Source organism: Channa argus, chromosome 4 (assembly GCF_033026475.1).
Source record: "Channa argus isolate prfri chromosome 4, Channa argus male v1.0, whole genome shotgun sequence".
Classification (NCBI taxonomy): Eukaryota; Metazoa; Chordata; class Actinopteri; order Anabantiformes; family Channidae; genus Channa; species Channa argus.
The window spans coordinates 19,554,130-19,578,865 of record NC_090200.1 but is presented as its reverse complement, the minus strand read 5'-3'; the positions used below and the strand labels follow the sequence as shown (position 1 = coordinate 19,578,865).

Below are 24,736 nucleotides of genomic sequence, written 5' to 3'. Positions count from 1 at the left end.
TAGTATGTTTATCTAACGGTGAATGAGCAAAATTAAATCAAAGGAACCTGGGCCAATAAATAACTCTGCATATCTTAATTGCCGCGCTCAGAACGCCTCTCTATAAAGAGAAAGGAGATACCCCCCCCCCCCCGGCTCATTCCTGAAGGAAAAGATAGGGGCTGCACAGATGCTGTACTGTCCCTATGCACTGAAGACTCATTTCCTATTCACAAAGTGCCATCTTTAAAAAGAGTCCAAACTGAGGGGGAAAAGTAATCATCGTCTGGCTTCAGCATTCCTGGTTTTGCTGCTACATGTCGAGTACGGCTGTCTTGAGCTGACAGTAGCTGGACACAGATGTGCTTCCTCTTATTGCATAGTCACTTTGTCTGACATAATGGGAGCAGTCGGCTCATTTGGCAGCTCTTTTGCCACAGGTTTGCCCACAATGACAAAACCAGATAAAGTGAGGTGCAAAAGCAGTGGTCAGCTTATGGCTCGGCACATTCAGTCCAGTTTGACTGATTGTATGAATAGAAGCGAGAGAAGAGAAGCAAGGTAAAGCGTGGAGAAGAGAATTCCACCACTAGGGGGCAGACAATTCACACTTTTACTTGGAAACATCCACACAGACAGTATGTACACACTTCATGTGTTGGTCTTGGGCGGACATCCAGAGCAAGGGGGAGAGCACTGGGTTGTGTGGTATGTTGAGGATCTGGCTTCAACCACCTCCACAAAAAGATATAAACATGTGTACCCAACTACCAGTCCCCACTTAGACAGTGCAGACTAGCCATGCGCATACTTGCGAATATACCTTACAGGAGGTATGGAGTTCAAACACAGTCACACACAGGCTGCCTTCAGATGTACCAACTAGTAAAAACTGCACTGTAAACAAAATTGTGCTAATCCTTTCATCCTGGTCCAGAGCAAGATGGGTGGTGGGGTTGTTGGATGCACTTGTGCCCTTACTCTGTTCACACTGCACTACCAGCCAAATAGGATGAAGAGGTTGAAAAACAACCTCTTAAAAGTGACTGTGGTGGTGATAAACTTTGCTAAAAAAGATCAGCTATGCAGCTTTTACTGTAGCATTGTTCTGACACAATTGCTATTGAAAACGTAGGTCTCCATCTGGAACATAACACCTTCGCTCCACTCTATTTTTTTTTTCTGTCTGCATTCCCCCCGCGTTACATTGTGATTTAGTCACATTTTTCATGCACACTATGCAATGCGGGTGAATAAGAGAGGAGGTGGAAAGTTATATTGACAACAACAGCCATACAGGCAAGGTGAGGGCAGACTATACTTCTTTCTCTACAGAGTGCATTGGGAAACAAGAAGCAATCGTGTTTTGCAGCAACTGTGAATGTTTCACTGTTTTCTTCAGGATGAGAAGTGGCCTGGCTGATCCCATCACATGCTGATAGGGTTTGTGCACAGTTGCACCTTCCATTAACATACAATCTTCTTTATCTAGATAAGACACACAGATACAGATCCAAATTTCTTTCCACACATATCTGGGGTTCAAGCCTCACCGCCATCTGAGCTTATATGTTTTCACTATTGCACCTGAGATGTATGTTGTAGTGTGTGCTGTATCTTACAGATGAGACATGTCCACTCAGGCAACACTGATAAATGGCTTTTGATACAGGCCCCCCTGCTGAGAAACTGTGAAACACTAAGGTGTGTTTTATCTAACAGAGACTTGGAAACACTCAACGGTACATGTTTGACCTCTCGAACGGCTTTGGCTTTTCATTAGGGGACTGCTTGCTTGACAAAGAGCATTTGTGACAAATTAATATTTTATCACTCTGAACTACACCCACTGCCAAAGCCTTTGGAGCAACTGCCTTTGAGTAATCATGTCAGCCTGCCTGCATTTTAAACCCAAGGAGTGAGAGCGTAATTTATTCTACTTTACCGTCAACACACTTAACTTGTGGATTTCGGAATACAGGTGGCTGGTAGCAAAATTGGACTGGACTGTTTGAACTCTAAGTAAGCACTCTTACTCCCTTACTCTTTAAGACCTTAAGGGGTTTGTACCCTTCACTTCAGTGTGTGATCAGCCTCTTTGTTCTATCTGATATTGTTTTTCCTAAACCCGTGCTGCCAACAAGCTTCCCCTTGGTAGGACATGAAAAACTGATTGAAAGCCGCACTGCCAAGCCACACTGGGAAGCAAAGGCACTGCTCTGTGACACGACTGTTCCCGATCCCTTCACCACACCAGTGTTAATATTCATGTGCCATGCTGTCACCCTGTTCTTGTGCCCTGTCATGTACTATATGTCTGTTCTTGTTAGGATGCAATGAAACAGAAGGAATTAATAGGCAGGGTGTGTGTGTGTGTGTGTCTTTATGTAATATTGTATACTGTAAGCTTACCTATCTTTGTTAAGAACTGTATGGTTTTATGCTACCTTGGAAGAGAGCAGTAGAAGTGCATCTGTACTTCTGTTGTATGTGTTTGCCTGCGATTTAGTCTCTGTTTTCATTCCTGTCCTGCCGTCTGCCTGTATATCTCTCGGCGCGCGTGTGTGTATGTGTGTCTGTGTGAGCAGCACTTTGGGGAAGGGAAGTTTTCATGCTTCATCGGGCCTCTATTTGCCTGTCCTGTAATAACTTGTCTGCTCCATTGCTTGCCACTATAAGACCCCCCACACCACCCCACAACACTCAGTCACAGCTTACTGTGGGCAGCTAGAGGAGTGGAGGGTAGGTGGGTTGGACTTAATGGATGACTTCAGAGACAGGAGAGGTAGGTTGAAGGGCAGATGAAAGACGGATGAGCAACAAATGTGTGTAAGGAGGTTCAAATACTGACTGTAAATAATACAGAGCGAGGTTGGGCTTGAGAAAGTACTATAGCTGAAAAATAAAGAGAGTACTGCTGCAACAAGTATTTCTAATAACAGCACATGAAACTAATTTATTAACCTCTGACAATGCTAATTAACGTTACTGCTTTAGTGTAGTGATGATTCTTCTATGATAATGATAGTACAGTGGTTGGGGCTCCATTCATCTTATCCCTGACATTCAATGAAAGCTGCCAATGTTTGGTGCACATTTCTGCATTTATAAGGTGACATAGTGTATGTGTTTTTGAACACATGTGCCTACTCAACAGTATATGTTTCTGCTGTTCTGTATGATGTATAGCACTTGGATGCTATCGTACCCCATGTTTGAAATAAAATTAAAACAAAAGAAAAACAAAGCAAAAGGCCATTAGTTAAAATAAAGTTTTCACTAGTGCATCTGCAGTACAAAGCTTGTGCTGTAAAAGCTGTCTGTTAAGGGAGGATGGGGGGAGCAGTGAGAAGTGGGACAGGAGGGCGGCCACTGCAGCCTGGTTCATGAATAAAAGGCTATGGGTGCTGGTGAAAAGGAAAAGGCTATGAATATCATTTTGGTTGTGAATCCTCAAGGTTCAGACTCAGCTGCAGCATCAAACATTCCTCACTTATTTTGTGTTTTTAACATGTCACATGCTTCCACTGAGTGTTTTAACGGCTCTTTAGAGACCCTCTCAATGGAGAGGTGTGGGTGTGAGGGGTAGGCACTTTTTTATTCCCGGAGGTAAAGGAAGAATGGAATGGTTGAGAGGTTACACAGGATTGTTGAGAGGCTTTGACTACAAGCCCGTCCCACCAAACCTGACGGGTGCGGTCACCATGGCAACAGTTCTTTGGGGCCGAAAGGTGACTTGGACACAAACGCAACTCGCAAATGTTGGACACATGCGCACAAACAGATAACGTCCAAAGCTGGGATTTGATGGAGATGAGTGGTAAGACAGTGATCTGATTCTGGGATCTGCAACCAGCAGCTAGAGGGACAAAACAGCAGGCGGGATGATGGCATGAAGGAGTCACAGAGGAGAGACAGACTCATCTGTCAGCATCAGTTGCAGGAAACTGAAATGTCATGACTGACTGTTAAAGGAAAATTTGATTTAGTGACATAAAATGTTCACACAATGCAGCAGGAGAACTAGTAGAGGTTGGATGTTAAAGTGGAGCTGTGGCTGACATTCACAGAAAAAGCTGATTTAGTTCCAATGTGAAAACACAGAATGTGAATAACCTGAATAACAAAACGAATGCATTTTTTACTCTGTGTGAAATATATATTTCTGCCATGACAATAGGCTGACAGCATAAAGTATGCCATAATCTGTTAAAATCTGAGAGCCCAGCTGTGAATGTAAATTAGCTGCTTCCACATTTATCTGCTGTCAGTCCCGGAAGAAAAACTAACATTTTGTACGGACTGCGGGTAAGCATCTTTCAAAAAACAAAACATGTTCACAAAACATTTTAAGACTAAAAGTAGCTTTTATTTGGCTGAATTATGAGCAACTCCTAAAAGTAATGGGTGTGTCAGTCACTCCAGGACAATTTTTAAAAACTCCTAAAATCCTAAATGTCTTTTAGGATTAAACATAGCTCAGTATGAGAGAATTTCCGTCCTGCTCACCAAGACCTACACAAAATCAGTGAGGATCACCAGGATTTTTCTGTAGATCAAAACTGCTATTCACACTAATTCACACAACAGTTAAGTGCAGTGTTCAGTAAAATACATATTCTTCAACGTGTATCAGACCCCATCACTTTCTGCACATTTTGTTGTGTAAATGAACAAAACTGCTATTTTGTCCATGTACTACCATAAACATAGACATGCCCCCTGTCAACCAGTTACTGTAGACAATGCCAATATTTTCACTTGTGAACAGTGATGTCACCTATAGTCTCAGGAGTTATCTCTGTAACAATTTTCAGTTAAAAATATTGTTGGCAGCTTTGTGAAAAGATCTTAAGAGAGAACTTAGAACTTAGAACTCTTAGTTAAGACCTTTAAGCATCATTTAGAAGGACCCTATGGTAAATTAAAACTGTAAATATCTTCCCTGAAGTATCACGTATAGTAAAACACCACATTTTCTTTCCATCCCATTTGATTAGGAGTCAAACACGGAGTCAGCTGAAAAGGTAAATGGTGCCAGAGGGAGCCTGACCAAAAAATTATGATGAAAGAGCGTGTCTGATGCAGAGGAGGATAAGGCTGAGTTGAACAGCAAATTATGCTGTCATGTGCTTATTTGGAGAAAAATAACACAACTCTAATAACTGCTCGGTATAGCAGTGAGGACTTCACACCACTGCCAGCGTCCCACATCTCTGTTCTCATTGTACTTATTCTCATGCTTATTTCTCTATTGTCATTTCTTTCACTCTTAGCATTGTCTTTTGTTCTGTTGACAACTAATTTCATTTTGTTTCTTGCAGCCAAATCCTGTGCATTTCTCTGTAAAGCATACAGATGTGTGTGTGTCATCCAAAGCTTGAACTGAAAGGCTTTTTCAGTTTAAAAAATGTGCTTTTTTTCAAAAGTAAGTGCTAAATTTCCACCTTCTATCACTAATTATATTGATAGAAAGTACTGTATTGGTGATTTTTAATCTTTTGGCTAATTATTCACAAACTGATAGCTAAACATTTTTGCTTAGCTATGCTTCACTGTTGTCAGTGCTACTTCATAACCATATTGTGGAGATGGGAGGCTTCTTTGCTACTTTTCCACTACACTATGTTTCATTTTATTTTTTATTGCTTGTAACTGTTGCATGCAAACTGTTGAACGGGGTATGTGAATATTGTAATTTCTTCGCTTAAAACCTGATTTTTGGACTCCACTCCAATCTTTTAACCACCTTAGATACACTAATAAATCGGATTCTTGTTGTGCTAGGAGATCAATTTAGCTTCTGTCAGCAGTACTGAATCGTGTGCAGGACAGGCCTACAAATAGTAAAACAATTGGTGCAGTACTGAAAAAAAAAAACTTGCTCTAAAGGTACATACAGTATCTGTCAGTGCTGTCTGAATAGCCTTGTGTGAGTGCCTGTAGTTAGACTGCTAGTACTTATCCAGCTATCCCCCACAGCCCACATACTGTAGCGATGAAACTGGAGCATGTTATTGCTGCTTGTTTTAAGTTGAGTGTGCAAGTTCCCAGTGTAGATGTCAGTTTTATTGATCAAATAAGTGGCAGTTAAGCAGTTAAGTATGTCAATCTCAGGCTGCCACTCACAGGTTCACCAGCTGTGTTTGTCCCAAAGTGCCCTGCTGGTTGGCAGGTGTGCAGATGAGGTTAAAACTGGTTATAAGGGCTGATATGGTGCAGGTTATTGTACTGTTAAAATGATGACACACTATGATGCAGTGTCTAAAAATCCATTTGTGTGAGTACTATGTGACATTTTTTTAATGCTTGTGTAGAAAGTAGCAATACTTGGAACTGCCAGTTCCAAAGCCCAAATATTTTGCATTGCTCAGAGTAAATTAATGTAACTTTGTGTCAAGATGTGTCTGGAGCAGAGCTCAAAATGTTCCTATCACAAATACACAGTGGTATTTTAAATCAAAATCCAAAAACCTCCAATAATAGTTGGGAAAAAATGTCAAACTCTATTTTCACACTGGATTTTTATAGTAACACATGTAAATGTCGAGTTTAACTCTGACTTGAACTGTGCACTCTCAAGAAAAATACAAGCGTCCTCTCACAAACACACAAGAACATTCATGAGTGCACAAGTACTGCATTACTCTTGGCAACTTGATCTACTGAGAAGAGGACGCGACAAGTGACAAGTTTTACTGAGCGAGGTTCCAGTTGAAAGCACTTGATTTAGTTCTCAGAGCAGAGATCATAGTTACACAGGCAGGATTAATTAAAGTGTGTAGAGACTGCTGTCTTACTTGCCATGTAGAAAACGGACAGTGCGAGGATAATTTATTTTTCTACCTGGGAGTTATTTCCTAAAATATATCAGTGAAATCAGTGAAGACTTTAGAGTACATTAAACATCATCCAAATTTTAGATGGATGTTTCACTTTCGTGTTGTATATTGCTATATAATTTAAGGGCTTTCAGCTTATCCCTTCAGGGGTCTCCTCAGGGGAACGTGTTCCGCACGTTGATTTGGCATGAGTTTTTTTTTTTTTTTTCACTGGATGCCCTTCCTGCTGCAACCCTCCCATTTTATCCATGCTTGGGAGCGACACCAAGGTCACCCTTGGTGGCTGGGTGGGGCCACACCCAGTGGGTGGTATTCGAGGCCGCAGCCCTCTGCATCCCAACCCAATGCTCAACCACTGAGCAACCAGCCCCCCATATTGCTAACTAATTTGTTCTGCTTAAGTACTTTAGGCGTGTATCTATTTGTATGCACAAGAGCTGGTGAGTGCCGTTCAAGACCAAAGGCCAACATGTGCAGCTTGTTCAAGAATTATCTGTCAAAGGTACAGTGAACAGTGACCCTCCTGCCCCATACCACAGGCCCACTTTATCCTGGCAGGCCACGCTACGATAACTCTGAGCTCAGAGAAGAGAGCGAAGTCAGGCCAGGATCTGGCTTCAGATTAAGTGGGACAAACCCTGCAAAGTCACACTAACAGCACAAATCCATACATACACACACAATGGTGGATATATGGATACACAAACATGGATACACTCGTGTGTCTGCAAAAATAATTAATGTACTCTGCTGCTTTGCAGATTAACACGGGGACATACACTGAATATCAGTCCCCATTTACAATGTCAGTTCTCCCTTGGCTTCACTTCTGTACTGTTCTCACCTGGTGAAGAAACAGAGCAAGACCCCTGATTCCCCTTCCATCATTTAATCCCCTCTCCTTTAACAATAAGCCTGGTCAGGCTGGGGGAAGCGTGAGTAAGCCCGTGTGTCTTTTATCAAAATCAAACAACGGAACAACACGGCCCATGGATGAAGGTCCATGGCTCCTGCTCATATCTCCGTGTTCAGCCAGAGTGGAATCAGTGAGCTCTGTCCGAGTGATAAGAAGTGGAGCATGATGGTCAGTTGTGCGGCTTGTACATATTTGCTCTTGGTGTAACAGTTAGGGCTGAAGAAGCATGACAAAAATGGAAGATCAGTGCAGTGAGGGAAGCTGGTAGGTTGAGGGTCAGAGATATGGCAAGTCCCAAAGCATTTTCTCAGATGTGTCATAGCCTTTTATGTAAAGGCAGACAATGGTCAAGCAGACTGTTACAGCAGGTGTGGTCAAACTATAAGGACCTGTGCTGACAAAAATAAAGAGGAAGTAAAAAAAAAATTGTATAAACAAATCCAGCAGGAATCATGGTTTGCTTCACCAGGAGGTATAATAAGTATGTCACCATTTCTTTGAGGTGTTTTGCATACTCCCTAGTTATTACTGCATCTCAAACTCTCACATTATTTTCCCTCCCTGCACATCCATTTGCATCTTCTTGTTCATCAACTGAAGCGCACAACTGGAAATAGGTGACTGACAACGTTCTTTTGTCACTGGCTCTAAACTTAACCAGAAGGCAATAGAATAAAGTCCGCTTGTTGCTAAAAGGGAAAGGCTCTAACACAACATAACCAATTAGAATCATTGCTTCTAAAACAACTATTCAAGTATTATATAGTATATCTCATGTATGCACAAGACCCCAGTGGTGTATTGGCTGAATTGAAGCAGTGGGACTGCAGTGTGTGTTTAACCTTTATAAGGCAGATGTTTTTCTTCAAATGCCCTTGCTGTACAGATTACTCGTTCAATATCTTTTGCTCCTTCCTTCCCTTGCGCTCCAAGTCTCCCACCGCCTTGTTTTGTGTTTTTGTTTTGTTTTGTCCATCTTTATCGACTGCATTATTTCCATCATTTGGTTAATAAAAGCTCAATTAATGTTTAGCTGGCTTTTTTCCTGCCTGTTGTCTTTTTTCACAATATTGATGAAACAATGGATGTCTGTGCATGCACTCACACACACCTTGGGGTTTTTTCTCTGTAATTAATGCACATGTATTGCTGATTTCATCCATTAGCATCTGACTCAAGTGTGCACATATTCTGCCACACAGAAACACAATCTCGCACCCACGCAACTGCTGATGAGACAGACCGCACATCAAGCTGCGGCATACAGTGTAACTGAGTCAATGTTATGCCTGGCTAATTAATAATGCAGCTTCCAGCTATGCATCCTCTGTAGCCACAGGGAGTTGTATGATACAGTGTTAGGGAGGGTGATTGTGTGGCATACTGTGCTGGGTTTGTGATTTGAGAAATATACCGTCACAGATGCAATTATAAGCAGAACAAAGCAGAAAAAGGAGTTAATCTAAATCTGCACTTGTCTTCTGTAAGTGTGAGCTATCACCAATAAAAAGGTTTTTTTTCACATATTTAATGCATTGGAATTGTTGAAGATCTTTTTGGAGCTGCCTCACCAAGTTTTTTGTGCATTTGCAAATTACTGCAAAATACTTATACAATACACATATGTAACACAAATAAACAATGCTGACAAATATGGACTGATTAGGGGAAAGCGGGCGTCTGTGCAGACTTTGCGTTGTTTCTGTTTTTGCTCATTTGATGTCTGCTTTTAGTCATCTCTTCTATTTCTGGATGTTTTGTGTCTGGCTTTGGTAATGAGTGTCTGTTTGTAGCTGTTTTGTGTCTGATTGTAATACATTTGTCCCTGCCTTTGGTAATTTGGAGTTGTTTTTGGTCATTTTGTATAGTTTCGGGTCATTTATCACTTTTCTCCTTGTGCTTATTTCTTTTTCCAGTCTTTGTAGTAATTTTCAAAAGGCCTCAAATAACAAATACAAACACTACATTCAGAGACTCTGGCCCTGCTCCCTGACATTAAGGGCTCCTGGGCCTAAGCCCTGTAGAGACGTTCAGTAACACATTCATACTGTCCAGTGCTATTCTGACCTGTTTGTAAAAAGCATCACCAATTTAATTTTTTTTTCTTTTTGGGAAATATATAATGGAAAATATAAATTATATTTGTACCAATAAAAATAGCACCCTATCTAAGGTTCTTTACTTAGACACACCCATCGATAACACTAGCATTAGAAATAAATGTTATAAGACAAATTTCTTATGTATTATTCTACTCTCACTTTCTAAAAAGTAAAGTGACAAGATATTTCCTGTTTCTATATTGTTAGAAGACTTTTTTGGTGAAAAACAGATTGATAAAAGAGAAAATCACAGGCTGGAGTTGTGATGATATTTCTATGAATACCATCACCAGCAGATTGGCAAAGCTGGAAAATGCTGCCTTAAAAAGGCAGGCTAGCAAATATAATGAAATATCCCTCGAAAGCCACCACTGAGGAACACGCCCGTACAAAGCACAGGAACATAAAGAAGTGTTTCACAATTAGAATAGTAAATACCTGCACACTATAGTCACTGTGAGTTGCTTTTTATAGCCAATTAGAGCCTAACATTTGCAAATACTCAATGACAGATAGCCCTTTGGTAAGAACACTCTCTAAAGAACTGTGAAGCTCCACTGTGTGTGGCTCTATGTCTGATTTAAATACGTGGATGGTAGCTATTTTTATAAAGGCAATAATCCTGCAGGGAGGAAAAAGAGGATGGTCCTTCCTCGTTATAGTTGGATCTTCATGTGCTTTCATCTGAGTTTCTTGTTGGGTACAAAGCTGGTTTTGGAGCCCACACATCAGAATGACAGATATGCAAGGTTTTCTTGTAGTGAGAAAAAATGTCACTTTATTTTGATATTCTCTAGCCAAGGTAGCAACTTGTAGGCCGTGTCTGTTCAGTATCCATCCTGCATGAAACAGTTGTGAAATGTGCTACTGTTGCTTTGTACTTTGATCTGCTGACAAAGAAACTGACTACTAGTCAAACTCAAGTGTTTCAGTTGTTCAAATGCTCAATCATGCTTATGCTAGACAATTTTAAAGTCAGGAAAGCTGGAATATTTTTCAAATCTGTACATTCTGTTTTTGTTTACATTTTACACAGTGTTCTGATTGGGTTTCTTAATTATAGGAATTAATGTATGGATGAATAAATATCTAAAAAGATGCAATGGCATTTATGTATTTAGGAAAATATAAACTTGATTCGTTTATAGAGCATTTCTTAAAACCCAGCGTAGAGTGATTCACACAAGGCAGCACATGGAAATCAACACCACATGTATTTCTACATGCTTCAAGGGCCGCACATAGCTCAGACTCAGAAAAGCTTGTGATGTATTCTTTAGATAACAGATCTTGGCAGCTGGGAAGCTTATTATAACAGCAGACCAAATATAACTGCTATGCTGTATTGATCACTGCTAAGCTACTGCAACAAATGCTACATGTATGTTAAAACCTCTATGTCAGTGGGAAAATGAGCAGTGAAGGATTACTGCTAGTGTCAGTGAAAGTCTGGTACTTGGTGGGCAGTCAATTGTTTACCCATCAACAAAAGATTTGTGTTGTCTAAGGTAAATGGTACAGTAAGCCCTTCATTTTATTTCTGTATCTTTGTCACAAAAACACATTTGATACTGCCCAGCAGCTCAGTTAGTATGTATACACTGACCTGTACACATACTTTTTCCCTCTTCCGGGCATAATTCTTTTCAATTGTTCATTGGATCTGCTGCTCCTGTTCTTTTTCTATTTCAAGGCTCTCTCAGTCTAGGTGGTTTTAACATGCCTCTGGCACATGGGCGTCCATATGTGAGTTAAAACACGAGGAGAAAGAATGGGCGAGGTAGAGAGAGGGAAAAAGGGAGAGGAGGGTGTTGGAGAGGATGATAAAAATACAAAAAACAGCACAGCAGAAGCACAGTGGTATTATCATCTCAAGCGTGGCATTAAAGCCTCGCCCGTCTGAACAAAGCAGCCACAGGCTGCCAGAGGAATCAAGATCACAGAACAGAGGCAAAAGAAGAAAGCCCACGATGAGGGGCATAAGGAAGTGAAATGATAAAAAGAAGTGATGAGAAAAGGGTACAGATGGGAGACAAATGCCTAAACTAAGAGAAGTAACAGGAAGTCATTGGCACATGAGCAGAGTGAGACAGAGAGGCAGAAGGGAGATTTACTGTATTAAAAAAAACGAAACAAAAGACTGCAATTAAGAGGGATGCAGCAAGATTCAGCAGATTCAACACGCTCTTGCCCCACAGCGTCAGATAATGATGTTTCCCAAGGCATCAAATATTGCAGCTTTATGTCCTTGGGCATCTCACCATTGGATGCTATGGGAATGACTTCAGACGTCCCTTCATGAAATGCTCTTTTACAGTTGGAACAGTTACGTTCAGCTGTACTTGATTGATAGCCCTGTGTGTTTCACACTGATGCAAAGGGATACCTTCAGCGTCAGTGTGTTACAGCAAAGGACTTAACAAAGTGACTGTTTTTGACACCTTGGGAATGAGATTGGGCTGGTAATTAACATAAATAAGACCACTGTTGCATGCAGTTACTAAACCAGACTCTTTATTGACCCACCTTGAAAATTCGAAACCCGCTCACTTTTTCTCTCGTGGCTCCTCTCCACACTGTTTGTTTCTTTCATCCTTACTTTCTCCCTTCTTTTGTCTCCCCTGTTTTGTTCATTCCCACCTCACCACTCTAGCTTAACTTCAATCCCCTCATCCTGATCACTTACTTTATTGTCTATAGTCCCCTGCGCACCTCTCTGTTCTGCTTCCTCCACCTGTCTCTAAGATTTCGGCCTGTTTATTCCCATTGCTGCAGCTACCTTGTTTGCAGCTTACTTTCTCATCTTTTCCTCCACTCTTTTCTCTCTTTACCCTCTTAAGTGGATTTTCTCTCTCTACCAGCACCCATGATCCTTTCCCCAGCCACCTTTTCCATCCCTCTGTTTCCCTCCTTTTCTTTGTTCTCCACCTTGATTGAATGTCTTTCCTTTAACAATTAATCCAGAGGGTTTTATCTGTTTCTCCTCAGTGGCTTTGCCACTCTCCCTAATCCCTCATCTCCATCAGCTTCCCTGTTGCTCTCTTTTCCTCCATCGTCTCCACACTCATTTTTTATTTCATCGCATATTCTACTCCCTCAGCCTTTCTCACCGTCCTCTCACATTTCTCTCTCACACTCCCTGACATGGAAGCCCTCTTTTCTTTCTCTAGGGCACTCTTTTTCATTTGCATTCATTCTGCTTAAGACTTCTTTCTTTTTTTTTGGCAAATCCCAAATGGACACACATATTTGGATGCTCATTGTTCCAGAACACAAAAACCAGTGCAATCTCACCTTATTTACCCCTAAGACACACATCTGCATTCTATCACAACTTAATAATTGCTGTGGCTATTTGTCTGTTAGGTAAGACCTTCAGCTCAACATGATGGGAAAATACACATTCACAGCATTGACAGAAAATGCTTTTGCAAGAAATAACTTGACACATATTGCATGACTCAATAGTATCTATTTAGCTGTGCACTATTTTCTTCCAATGCCACTTTAGCACATACGTGGTGTAATGCTGCTTCCTAATAATCTGCAATACCATAGTTTCTTTCTGATAACTTTCTGATAACCAATAAATTGTGTATGAAAGGGTTTTGCAGCATTCAGAACTGACAGTGCACAATGGAGCGCCCGATGACCCTATTACATATTCAAATCTTTATATTAAGCCACTCTTCAGTCTTGCAAAACTAGGACCCTAACACTGACATTGTAATGCTACTAAATGACTCACGTAGATGGGTACATTAGACATATCTGAAGAAAAGATAATAAAAGCAAATAGAGTGGGGGAAATTAAATGGAGCTCTGGTCACATAAGAAATACTGTGTCTAAATTGCTCCGACATTCATTCTATACGAGAGAATGAAATCCTTCAGTAACCTATTCACCGTGCTTTCATAGTTTGAACTTTTGATCCCAAAGAGGCAAAAAAGATAGAAAAAGAAAACAAGAACTAATGTACTTTTAAGTTCCTTTTGCAGCATGTTAAACCTATTAAGGACTTCATTAACATCTCTAAACTTTTACAAAGAACTAGTCAAAGTATCTGCTGCCACTTTTTAGCAACTGTGGACTTTTAGCAAGATGACTAATGAGCAGTTGATATCTGGCATTGGTGCAGCCTCAATACCTCTTGGTCTGTCGTTAATGTGATATTGTTCAAGAAAGATAATGGCCTTGTGAGCCTCATTGGAGCTTGCACAATGCAACCACGCAGGCACAATTTTCTAAAAAAGCTAGTGTGCTGTGAAGAGAGTGGAGGTGCTGTAAATGACTGAAATGATTTAGGTTAGATGCAGAGATGGAAGACTAAAAGAGAGAGAAAGAGAGAGAGAGAGACTCATTCAAGCACTGCACAATTTACATTGTGATCTCACCTCTTTTCTGCTGTCAGCCAACCACTGAATGTGCTCTGAGGGGCCAGAGAGGGGCATACTTTCAAGCCAAGTGTCGATAGAGCGGAGAAATGCAGTTGAGGCCAGGATTAACAGACTCTAATGGAAATGAGAAGCTTGTAAAAGCACAAATAAGTCAGCTAATGAGCTTGTTTTTGTCCTCTTTGGGGTTTACAATTTATAGTATCACTGAAGTCATCTAATGGTTCAAAACAAGCCAAATGAACACGAGTCAATGTTTTTGGCTGGTGAATCAACATCCGAAATGAAGCCAGATCATCCAGAGACTGACACTTGTGCTACTGTATGTCACCACTTATTGGCAAACCTGAACCTTCCTGAGATTCATCCAGCCACATGTAGATGGAATGGACATAATGGACATAACAATGAGTAGTTGAAACACAAACACAAACAAAAAGCTCAAAGTACGACTCTACTGAATCGCAACAGTGGAGCTATTGTTCAGACTGAAATTCCTCCCCTAGTCTGTGGGTGCAAGTCCACCACCATCACCATGGTGACTGAATAAGGATCAGTTTAGGAGGGAAAGGTTGTTAATTTACAGGAGCTGGAACCTCGACAGCTGAGTGGCTCTGATTCAAGGACAGGGATGATTCATACAGGCTCCCAGATCCCGGGAGTGACCCCCCCTTTGTGACTGTAGCCAATGGCAAAGAGGGCCTTAAACAACAGGAGCTCTGAAAAGACTGACACATAGCCTTGGTGAGTGGGAGAGCGAGTGTAAGAATGACAAGAAATAAAAAATTAAACACGTGCAAATATGTTGTCAGATAAAGTACGGGAAACAAAAACTGAAAGCCCAAAACAGTAGCAGTACACATCACCAAAGTATTCCTTTCCACGTAAGAACAAATGGATAGTAACCAGCCAAAGTAGATTACTAGTAGTTACTACCAGTGTTTCCCATTTGAAATTCACTCTTACTATGCTGCATGTGCAGAACTATTTAAATTAGGTAAGTAGAAGGCAACACCTCCTAAGTTGCCAGCAGCAGCTTGGAGCATCTTGCCAACTGCTGGGCTTTCCTCTCCTGCAGACCAAGAGCTGAGAGCCCTTCAACACTGCTTTGTGAACATGCTTTAGGCTAACAAAAGGAAAAACCTGAAACTTTTTCAGAGTTCAAATCCATGGGCGGTGACATGCGCAACCTCCCCTATTTGTGCCTGTCAAGTGTGGGTTGGGTCTGATAAACTGGCACTATTACGTTCCACTCCCACACCTCAGTCTATTGCCATTATATTCCCCTATGCCATTTCACGCTCGCTCCCACACCTTTCTCTCTCTGCCAGAGCTCTGAGTGCTGCTGACGAAGGGCATGAGCTGACCAACATGTCAGCATCGCACACATCTCTACCACTAAAATTGCACATGGATTAACTTGTCATTTTAATCTATAGCACCTATGCTGCACGGACCAAAAGTCTGGCAGCAATCAATAGGTGAGGACGTGGCTGTGTGAGAAGCTATTAGCAAGCTAAAAGGATTCCAATAGTAAATTCAGACTGAGGGACTTTTGATCACTCTGACATTTTTTGTTTTTTATATATCAGACTGACACTATATATTAATGTCTAGTTTACTGCCAACACTAATAGAGAGGCAGGAGTTACTGCTGGGCCTCAGTCACTGTATACACAGCCACCATCTGAAATACTAGTATTTGTTGGCCCTCTAAATGGCACGGCTGTGAAGACAGGTTGTTGAGTACTCACTGTAGTGCTTATGCAAATCAGTAGATGCAGTGCTAGTAGATCTATTGAGCAGTTCTTACACAGCCTTAGGAGGATATAACAAATAGAAAGCTGTAGATTACTCTCTGTGGGAGGGGAGCATCCCTGGAGTATAAAATGAGGGATTTGACTTCTCAGTAAAGAAGCGATCCATACACAAAACAGACGCTTAAAACTGCTATTGTGCTGTGTGATAGGAATAGAGAGCTTTTGTGGATATGTAGCGATGGTGGTCGAAACAAAGATTATGAGCATATTAGTGGTTTAGTTGGACAGACTCTGTCACAGTAAGCCAAATTCGTTTGAGCAGCACTGTGAAAACAAGTGATTCTCATTGAGAGGATTATCAACACGTACTGAAAAAAGTGGCAGGTTCAGCTCTACACATTCATTTTCTCTTTTAAATCCAATAAGAGACCATTATGTTATTTTACAGATTTCAGACCACGTTCAGTGGTTGGGCCAATTTTCATCAAAGCACTCAGGGTCGGGGGTGACGTCAGCTGCCGATATTTTGACAGTACTCTCATGTAGCAGATAAATGTTAAGTCAGCTTGTTGTCCCAGATTTCACTCTGGTGGCAGTGATATGAGAAGCTGCAGGCTGACGAGTCATCTGATGGGGTTACTAGTACAAGCTATCATGAAAGAAATAACTTTGTGGCAGTTCTTTGTCCTAGATCACGCAGGAGCCGTCTTCAGCTTGCTAAGTGACTTCATTCTAAATTATTGATGCCACAAAGTACACTTTCAGGCAGTGTATAAACAAAGGTTGTGCTTAATTCATCAGAAGAGTTATGATTCCCCTGAACAGAAAGACTATAATAATTTAGTCTATAATACATTATAACGCAAGACTAATTTTTCTTTGACTTACCCAACTAAGTATACCACAGCAGATCTTCTAGTACACACATTTCCTAGGCACATTGTTGCCCTTTACTGACAAAGACCTTCACATTTTGCTTGGCTTGGCACCAGCACTTAGAGGGCACAGGCTTGTGCAGCCTCAGTGGCTGGGTTTTTTGGACAGCTTGGGAGGTTAGTGTCTTATCTATGGACATTTCAGCATATGGCCAGAGGGGGAGCTGGGCTATGGACCACCAACCATGTGGTTGATGAGCAACCACTCCACCTAGTGAGCGACTGTCGCCCACCATTATAGTAATGTAGAACACATGTATATAGCTTTAATAAGCACAAAATGTAAATGTGAATGTGCTGTATGTGAAGATGTGTCTTGAATGTCAGCATGCCTGAATCATTTTGGTGTGCAGAATTGATGTCTCTCCTTTGGTTCAAAGAAGAAGCTTAATTGATGATGTGAAGCTTTCAAAGTCTTTATGAGTTATAACATTTATTTGCCTTTTATTTGTCCAATTATCGCAGTGTTATTAAAATATATTGAGTCTAGAGGAGACACAGCGGCGAGAGCATTAATCTTCTTCGTGTGATGTGGAAAGCTACTGTACAGAACAGTACATCTTTAAACCTATAATGCAGGATGAGCTTAGCTGTCAAAGCTGGAAATAGATTTTATTTACGAGGACATAAAGAAAAAAAATTAGAATTATTTTGTCAGCTACTATGCTTCTAAAACAAAAACCTTTGATGCTTGTAGCCACACAAAGCTCGCCTTATCTTCAAAAACACACAAAGTCAGTTGAGAGCTTTTGAAGTCCTCAAACCATCCTCTGTCCCTCTGTTCCTACCTTCACACCATTTCCGTTTTCTCTCTGTTGCTTTTTTTCTCTCTCAGAACAACTTGAGTTGAATAAAAAGGCCAGGGCAAAGCTTGTGTGAGACAGAGGAGATGTGAGAATTAATCACACACTCTCCTACAGTCACCACATCATCTGAAACTCTTCGTCTGCTTGTGTTAATTAATGCAAAATGAGAGACGCTGATGTGTGCATTTTAAATCAATTACTTTTCTTAAACGACTCCAGGGGGATTCTCCACCACTGTTCTATTTTTTTTTTTTTTTTTTTTATACAGCTACTGTGCTCATCACTTTTGTACTGAGTTCTTAAACTTGTCACTGTGACCTTCAGAAAGTTTCTTCTGGAGCTTCTTATTTGAGGTCAAAACTGTAACTCTGTGTCAGACTGTGTGTGTTAAGCGCATGCTTCATGTGGTTGCTTTCTTGTGCTTCCTGCATGCTCTGTGTAGATGTTTCAACAACAATTTGTTGTAGGGGCAAACATCCTCTCCGTCACTGCAGTCTCCTGTCCCTGCTAGAAGAACACTGGAAGTCTGTGGGAGACCAAAGAGAAGCTCGGCTCTACAAAACTAGCTTTCATGTCATTTCTGTTTCCAGAGTTACACTGCTAGGCCTCAGGGCTCGACTTGAGATGGATGCTGCTCTCATCCTCTCCGGCTTATCGCTAGTCCTCACTCACTTCTATCCAAATCCCTGCCTTTCTCTGCCAAATCACCTGTCTCTCTTTGCTTATTTCCATCTTCTTGCCCATTGCTATTCATTGCTTCTTGCGACTTCCTTTCTGGTTCACTATATTATGTTTATGTGGTGTGCTTTCCATTTCTTTATCGCCGTTATCCATTACAGACTCCACATCCCCACTTCTATCTCACTGTGCAATGATGCACCAATGCATCTGTAGAAGATTGTGTATTGTTACATTGCACCGTTTGCCACTTTGCCACCTTTCTGCTATTTCAAAAATCAATTACCCATCACATAAAATGATAAACAATGAAAGCAGCTGTGTGCAGATCTGTGTGTGTCTCTAACAGTGGCAAATTTGGATGATGGAAAACAAAAACACCAGCAGTAAAAAAATGCCTGGAGATTGTTGCTACTTCTTCAGGTTTAATTATCTGACACCTCCAGGTCAGGAGAACTAAGTGCTAGTCTGTTAATGGCACACTGATCTGACCGCTGACCATCTGTGTGTGGCTATTCAAACAGAGGAAGCAAATGTGGAAACGTTGAAGCAAGTAATTAGGGGTAAGGAGGAAGAGAGGTAGAGGTGTAGGATAGAAGGTGAGGAAGGAGATGGTGTGCTCAAGTGGCTTAGAGCGGATATTGTACGCCTTATCTGTCACCTGCAGGTCTGTGCTTATTATAGAGAGAGAGTCAAAGTCAGACCAGAATGTAAGGTGAGCATGTGTGTGCAAACAGGAAAGAAATGCAGAGTCAAACTGCAGTCATGCTTTCACCTCCATTAAATCACAGAGGAAGATAAAATAAATAAAATGAAATAAAATGAAGCTTACTTCTCAACACTTGCACTTTACACAACACCAAACAAGGAAAATAAGTAAAGAACAGCTAGGTTATTTGTGCTCCATAAATACAAGTAAATACCACACACAATTTCAGTGCAGAGTCTTTGGAAATGTGAAAACACATCCAGACAGACTCATTTCTATGAATTGTAACCATGCAGACTACTCCTGAAACATTTTAGAGATGAAGGCTGCCTGAAAGGCTTGGCATACAGTAGCATCGCTTTAAATAAAATTGCCCCAAGATGAAACATTTCCTCTTTGTAGGAAATGGAGTAAAATAACTGTACTCATGACTGGCAATATGCTGTATCGTATAGCAACCCCCTTAGATCTTCACTGAGCCCATTTTGAGGTTCATGAACATTTTATTACATATTGTATCTGAGTTGCAATGGATGCAGAATGTTTTCTAGTGCACTTATTTAAAACGGCAAGGGAAAGAAAAAGAACTACCATACTGTATCTATTTTTGATACAGCTACTTTGTTATTTTTATTGAACGGTTGAAAATATTTTTCAAATTGATGCCAAATTATTGTTTTCTACTATCAGTGAGCAATTCGATGTTTGTTTTCATTTGGTGGGATCATATGCCTCAAATACGCAGCTAGATTCTGACAGTATTGTTCACTGTCAACAAGGGAATGGAGTGCAGGAGACACAGATATCAGTCAGTATTTCTTAATCAGTATAGAGTTATATTCAGCATTGTGTGACTGCATTGAGTTGTGGAGGAGTTTAGGAAAGAGAGGCGTGTGATGATGGATGGAGTCTGTCTTTCTGCCTGTGTGACAGACAAACCCACTCAGGTTCAAATTATTTTACAACATCAACAGTGTTACGTGTGATGGTCAGGCTGTCTTTAGGAAGTTTGGTAATTATAACATTGATGACATTATGTGATGTAATACATTGTAATTATAATAAAACTAATGTTGGACCTGTATATATTCAGCAATCTAAGAGACCTTTCTGTTTATATTAGAGAGTAAATAATGTTCCTCCACTGTAGGAAATGTTTTCCCTATTGAGTTTCATCCACGTTTTTGCTGACGCTGCCTGTCTCAGTACTGGTAAAAGCATTACTATGTTACAGGTTACAGATGCTGATACTGTGGGTTACTGTCAACTATTGTTGTACTCTGTACTTAGTCTGTTTTCAGTTTTGTAATTTCTGGCAGACCCTTCTTTCCTACTGAACAAATCAATGTGACAGCATCACTTTGACAGTGTATTGTTTTTTTAGGAATCACTGATAGTGGGCCACATTTGGTTGCCTGGGGCTATATGCAGAAATCAAGTTGTGTCATAGCTTTGGCAGTGAGAAGTGAACCTGCCAGTGGAATAAAAATTGCATAGCACATGTTAAGTGGTACCTGCCAGTGAAGGAGACATCCTATACCAGAAGACATCAGAATCACTGTGAGGGATGATACTACTGCTTGTTTGAGTTTCAGTACAAACTCTTCACAACACCATCAATATCACTGAATTCCATAGCATTTTGGTAATGGTGCCATGCAGTGTTTCTCTGTGTAAAACAGCTACTGTGAGAGACATTCCTCAAAATCACGTCTTCTTGATATAAAGCTTAATCTGTCAGAGGCTTCGCTGCATCTTTCTGAAACACAGACTGTGGAATGCATTTCTTTAGTAATTTCTCCACAAGCACCGGATGATGTGAGATAACAGATGACAGAACATTCTACCTTTTCTATCTTCGCTTTATAAGTACATAGACATGGGTCAGCGGCTATGCAGGGCCATATGCAGCAAGCTGTGTTCTGTATTCCCATGCTAACCCTTTACCCGCAACAACATTAAAACTACCAGGTTGTATTAAAGTTTTGGCTGACCTTGGAGACTGAGTGGCCTGATTATATTTAACAGTTGGTCATAACAAATGAAAGCCCCAGTCTCCTCTTTGTCTTCATCTTGACATTGTTTAATTTCAGCAAATTAACTCTGAATGACGTGAATGAACTGAATGAAGACAGACATGGCTATTTCAAGACTTTCCCTTTTTTGCTATGAGAGAAAACTCATCCAGCATAATTAGTGTCTCTCTAGTTATTTCTGGAACACTGATTCACTCTATGTTAAGGCGTCAAGTGTGCTCTGTGTATCTCCATAAAAGGTGAAAATCTACACAACTAATCTTGGTACTGTGTAATTGGAGTAGATACATATGAAAAGGGATTGTACATTTCTTTCTCTGAATCAAGTTATTTTTTGTAATTACTTTTTTGAACATACACATATAAGATATTTTCACACAAGTCATTCATTCTTTCCACTTCCATACAAAGACCTTTTTAATAGCACATAAGACACATTTTTAAACATTTTCAAAAACAATCCTACAAATCTAATGACTTATTTTTGAGATTAATAACATCATACATACATCAGCACATAAATAACCCTGCTTCCTCCAATAAGCTTTTTTCAAACTGTCATGTGAATGAAAAACCTGATTTCCACAGTCAGGGGATTAGAGAAAACTGATTTCCCCAGGTACCTCATAAAGTAACTCTGTATACGTACATTTAACCAGGAAGGTAAAGTGCACATGCGCAGGAAAGAAAACTGGAGAGAGACTATTACATAGAGCAAAGCCTTCTTATATTTAAAATCCACTCAAACTTTTCTTAAACTAATCTAAGAGAGGAAACTTTTATATCACAGTACAGTATCTAGGAGTTACTGTACTGTAAATCTGCTATGACAGCCACAGCAAAAAGGAAAACAAGGCAGGAACTTATTACTGTACAATAAAAATCTGTGATCCATGCTTCTCAAAAAAGCCCAGGATAGTGGAAACATGATTATTGATCTGCTGCACATATATGCAGATTTCTCAGAGGTGCCTGATTTTCAGGTTGTGGTTAGATTTCATTGCTGCGTTCATGATCATGTGTGTAATTTAGTTGCTTACCTGCTGTAGTTAGGCAGAGTTCTTCGTCACTGTTGTCCTGACAGTTGTCCTGGCCGTTACACAAGAAGCTGCGGTCCAGACAGCGTCCATTTCGACATTTGAAGCGAGCCTCTGAGCACACCAACGGGTTGCCTGCTGTTGTTTAGTCAAAGCAGAGGTCCAGTGTTAATTCAAACCGGCTTACGAATGAAGGTTTTCAGTTCAGAGGTACCCCGAGAAACAGGAGCAAGGGTGTAAGCGACTCCTGCTCTAGGAAACGAACTTCAGAGCATAAACAAAAACTGTATTCTGTAGTAAAAGTTTGTTCAATTTTGATTTTGTATGCTTGTTAACTCCATCCCATCCAGAACGCTTTGGCACAGTTAAATTAAAGATAAAAACAAGGGATTGGATTGTCATGGAGATTTTCAGAGGGGGAATGAACAATGTGTGTTAGCAAAGCATTTGTTCTTCTAAAAATCAATTCCACATTTTCTATAAACTTTCAAAATGCTGCCCAGCACTACCTCTACTTTTTAGCCCACTTTCTTTTTCCTTTTTGTTCTAGCTTCGGCAAATAAGGCTGAATTATCTTGTGAGAAGATCCAGACAATTATACAGTTGTGACGCAATATGTGCTGGGAACATGGAGTAAAGCTCCATTTGAATGGCTAGATTAGATTTGGTCCCTGCAGGCTAGGAACAAGGAATCTGACAATGCTGAGTGACTGTCTTGAGGCAGGTTCACTGAGAAAGCAAGAAATGGGCTCAAGTGAGGGCAATGTATGTTCCAGATGAAATAAATTACACCAGGATCCCATTGTTCCCCTCATGCTTCCACATAGTACAGCACAGGCTACAACCTTTCTACTGGTGTGTAGATGTTTTGAGCATATATTAAAAGCTAGACCTAAGGGCGTATAGCCAGAGGTTATGTGCAAAAACGTAAGTAAGCAAATGACACAATTTTCACCATAATTTCACAATCTTATTCAAAGTACATACACTGTAATTTGGTCTTTGTGTGGTTTGTTGATTAAGCCAATTTTTAGGTTAAAGGGTTATTTCAGCAATTTAGTGCAGCATTCGTGTGCTTACAAACAAATGGTGTCAATTGACACATCATAGCCCTATATATATCTCAGTTTTTCATTCATTAGTGTGTGTGAAGCCCTTAAAGCTTTTCCCATCATGCAGCAAAGAGCATCTTTTCATAAGACCTTTCTCTATCTCGCAGTAACTCTGGATTTCTGCAAGCCCACATTAAGATAACTCTGATTACACCACTATGACATCATATGGGTTATTTTCTTTAGCCAAAGAAGAAACCATACTGATTTTACAAGCCGGGGAGTAAATATGTGTAAAATTGCTGAAAATCCCCTTAAATACCTTGCTCAAGTGTTATCGTTACCTGAGTAAAGTACATTTAGTATTTTACCATCCACCAGATATATGATCAGCTGTAGTATAACTGCTATGACTGGAGGACAATAAATAGCTGAAGAGACCAACACTCATGGTGACCATGGTGTGAGATAGAATGCTTTCATTGGATTTGGTGACTGTGTGAAACTCACTGCAGTTCTCCTCATCACTCCCGTCGGGACAGTCGCTTAAGCCATTGCAGCGGAAGCGTCCGATGATGCAGTGGACACCATTATCGCAGGCGAAGAATGTAGGGGCGCACTTTGATTTGACCTTGGCTAATGACAGATGGCGAGAGGAAGAAGTTGAGAAAAGGTACAAAAATTGATTAGTTTATGGGCCATTAGGAGCCGTGCAGCAATTTGCATCCTGTTTTATGACAAAGTAACTTTTGATTGTAAAGATGGTAAAAAATACAAGTGTGTGTTCTAAAATGAAAACAGTTAACAATTCATGCAATTCATACTGTATAAGGTTCAAACAGTCAAGCAGCTGCCAAATGATAGAGACCAATTAGTTATTCAGCTCATTCTGTTTTGTAATGCTTATCTTCACGTTGTCCTCACATTTGACACCTAAAGGGTAAGATCCCAAGCGCAAAGTACTGATAAAAGTAGAAAGCAAGGTAATGACAAAGACAAAGAGCAAATCGTATGGGAGAGCGTTTGTATGGATTCTGCCATTGATCAACGTAAGCAGGCCAGGGGTCTTATCTCCCAGGACAGGCCTGACACTGAGTGATGAGCCTGCAGAACATCAATGCCTGGTATCCTTCGTTTAGTGCTAACCAACAGTCTCAACTCAAACACATTGATCTTCCCTTACAGACGGAGAAAAACAAGATAGCAGGTAGATGCAACCGAAGACATAAAAAAAAAAACTTGTTTGTTTAGTCTGAGTTCTGAACTATGACTTTTTTAAAACTATATAAACTATTCCCATAAAGTAGATTGCATTATTATACAAAAGCTTAAATGTGTGAATGTCTTTGTGTGAGCACCTGACTGGAGCCGAAGAAAAGCTACAGCTTGTTAAATAATAGTTGCACAAAACTTTCAGAACAAATCAATTAATAAATATTTTAAATACTACAGACCAAACGAGCCCCACATTCATTTAAACACAGTGGAT

The 24,736-nt window shown here is 40.5% G+C and overlaps 1 protein-coding gene across 1 annotated transcript in view; it reads right to left on the bottom strand.

Annotated features, from left to right (window-relative positions):
- The window catches only part of ldlrad3 (low density lipoprotein receptor class A domain containing 3), a 65,962-nt gene that overhangs the window by 8,614 nt on the left and 32,612 nt on the right, over positions 1–24,736 (bottom strand). Inside the window, exons 3-4 of the mRNA XM_067502008.1 lie at positions 23,758–23,883; positions 22,199–22,333 (exon numbers count right to left, since the gene is read on the bottom strand). Coding sequence (XP_067358109.1) covers positions 22,199–22,333; positions 23,758–23,883 — 261 coding nt within the window. The remainder of the gene's footprint in view (positions 1–22,198; positions 22,334–23,757; positions 23,884–24,736) is intronic.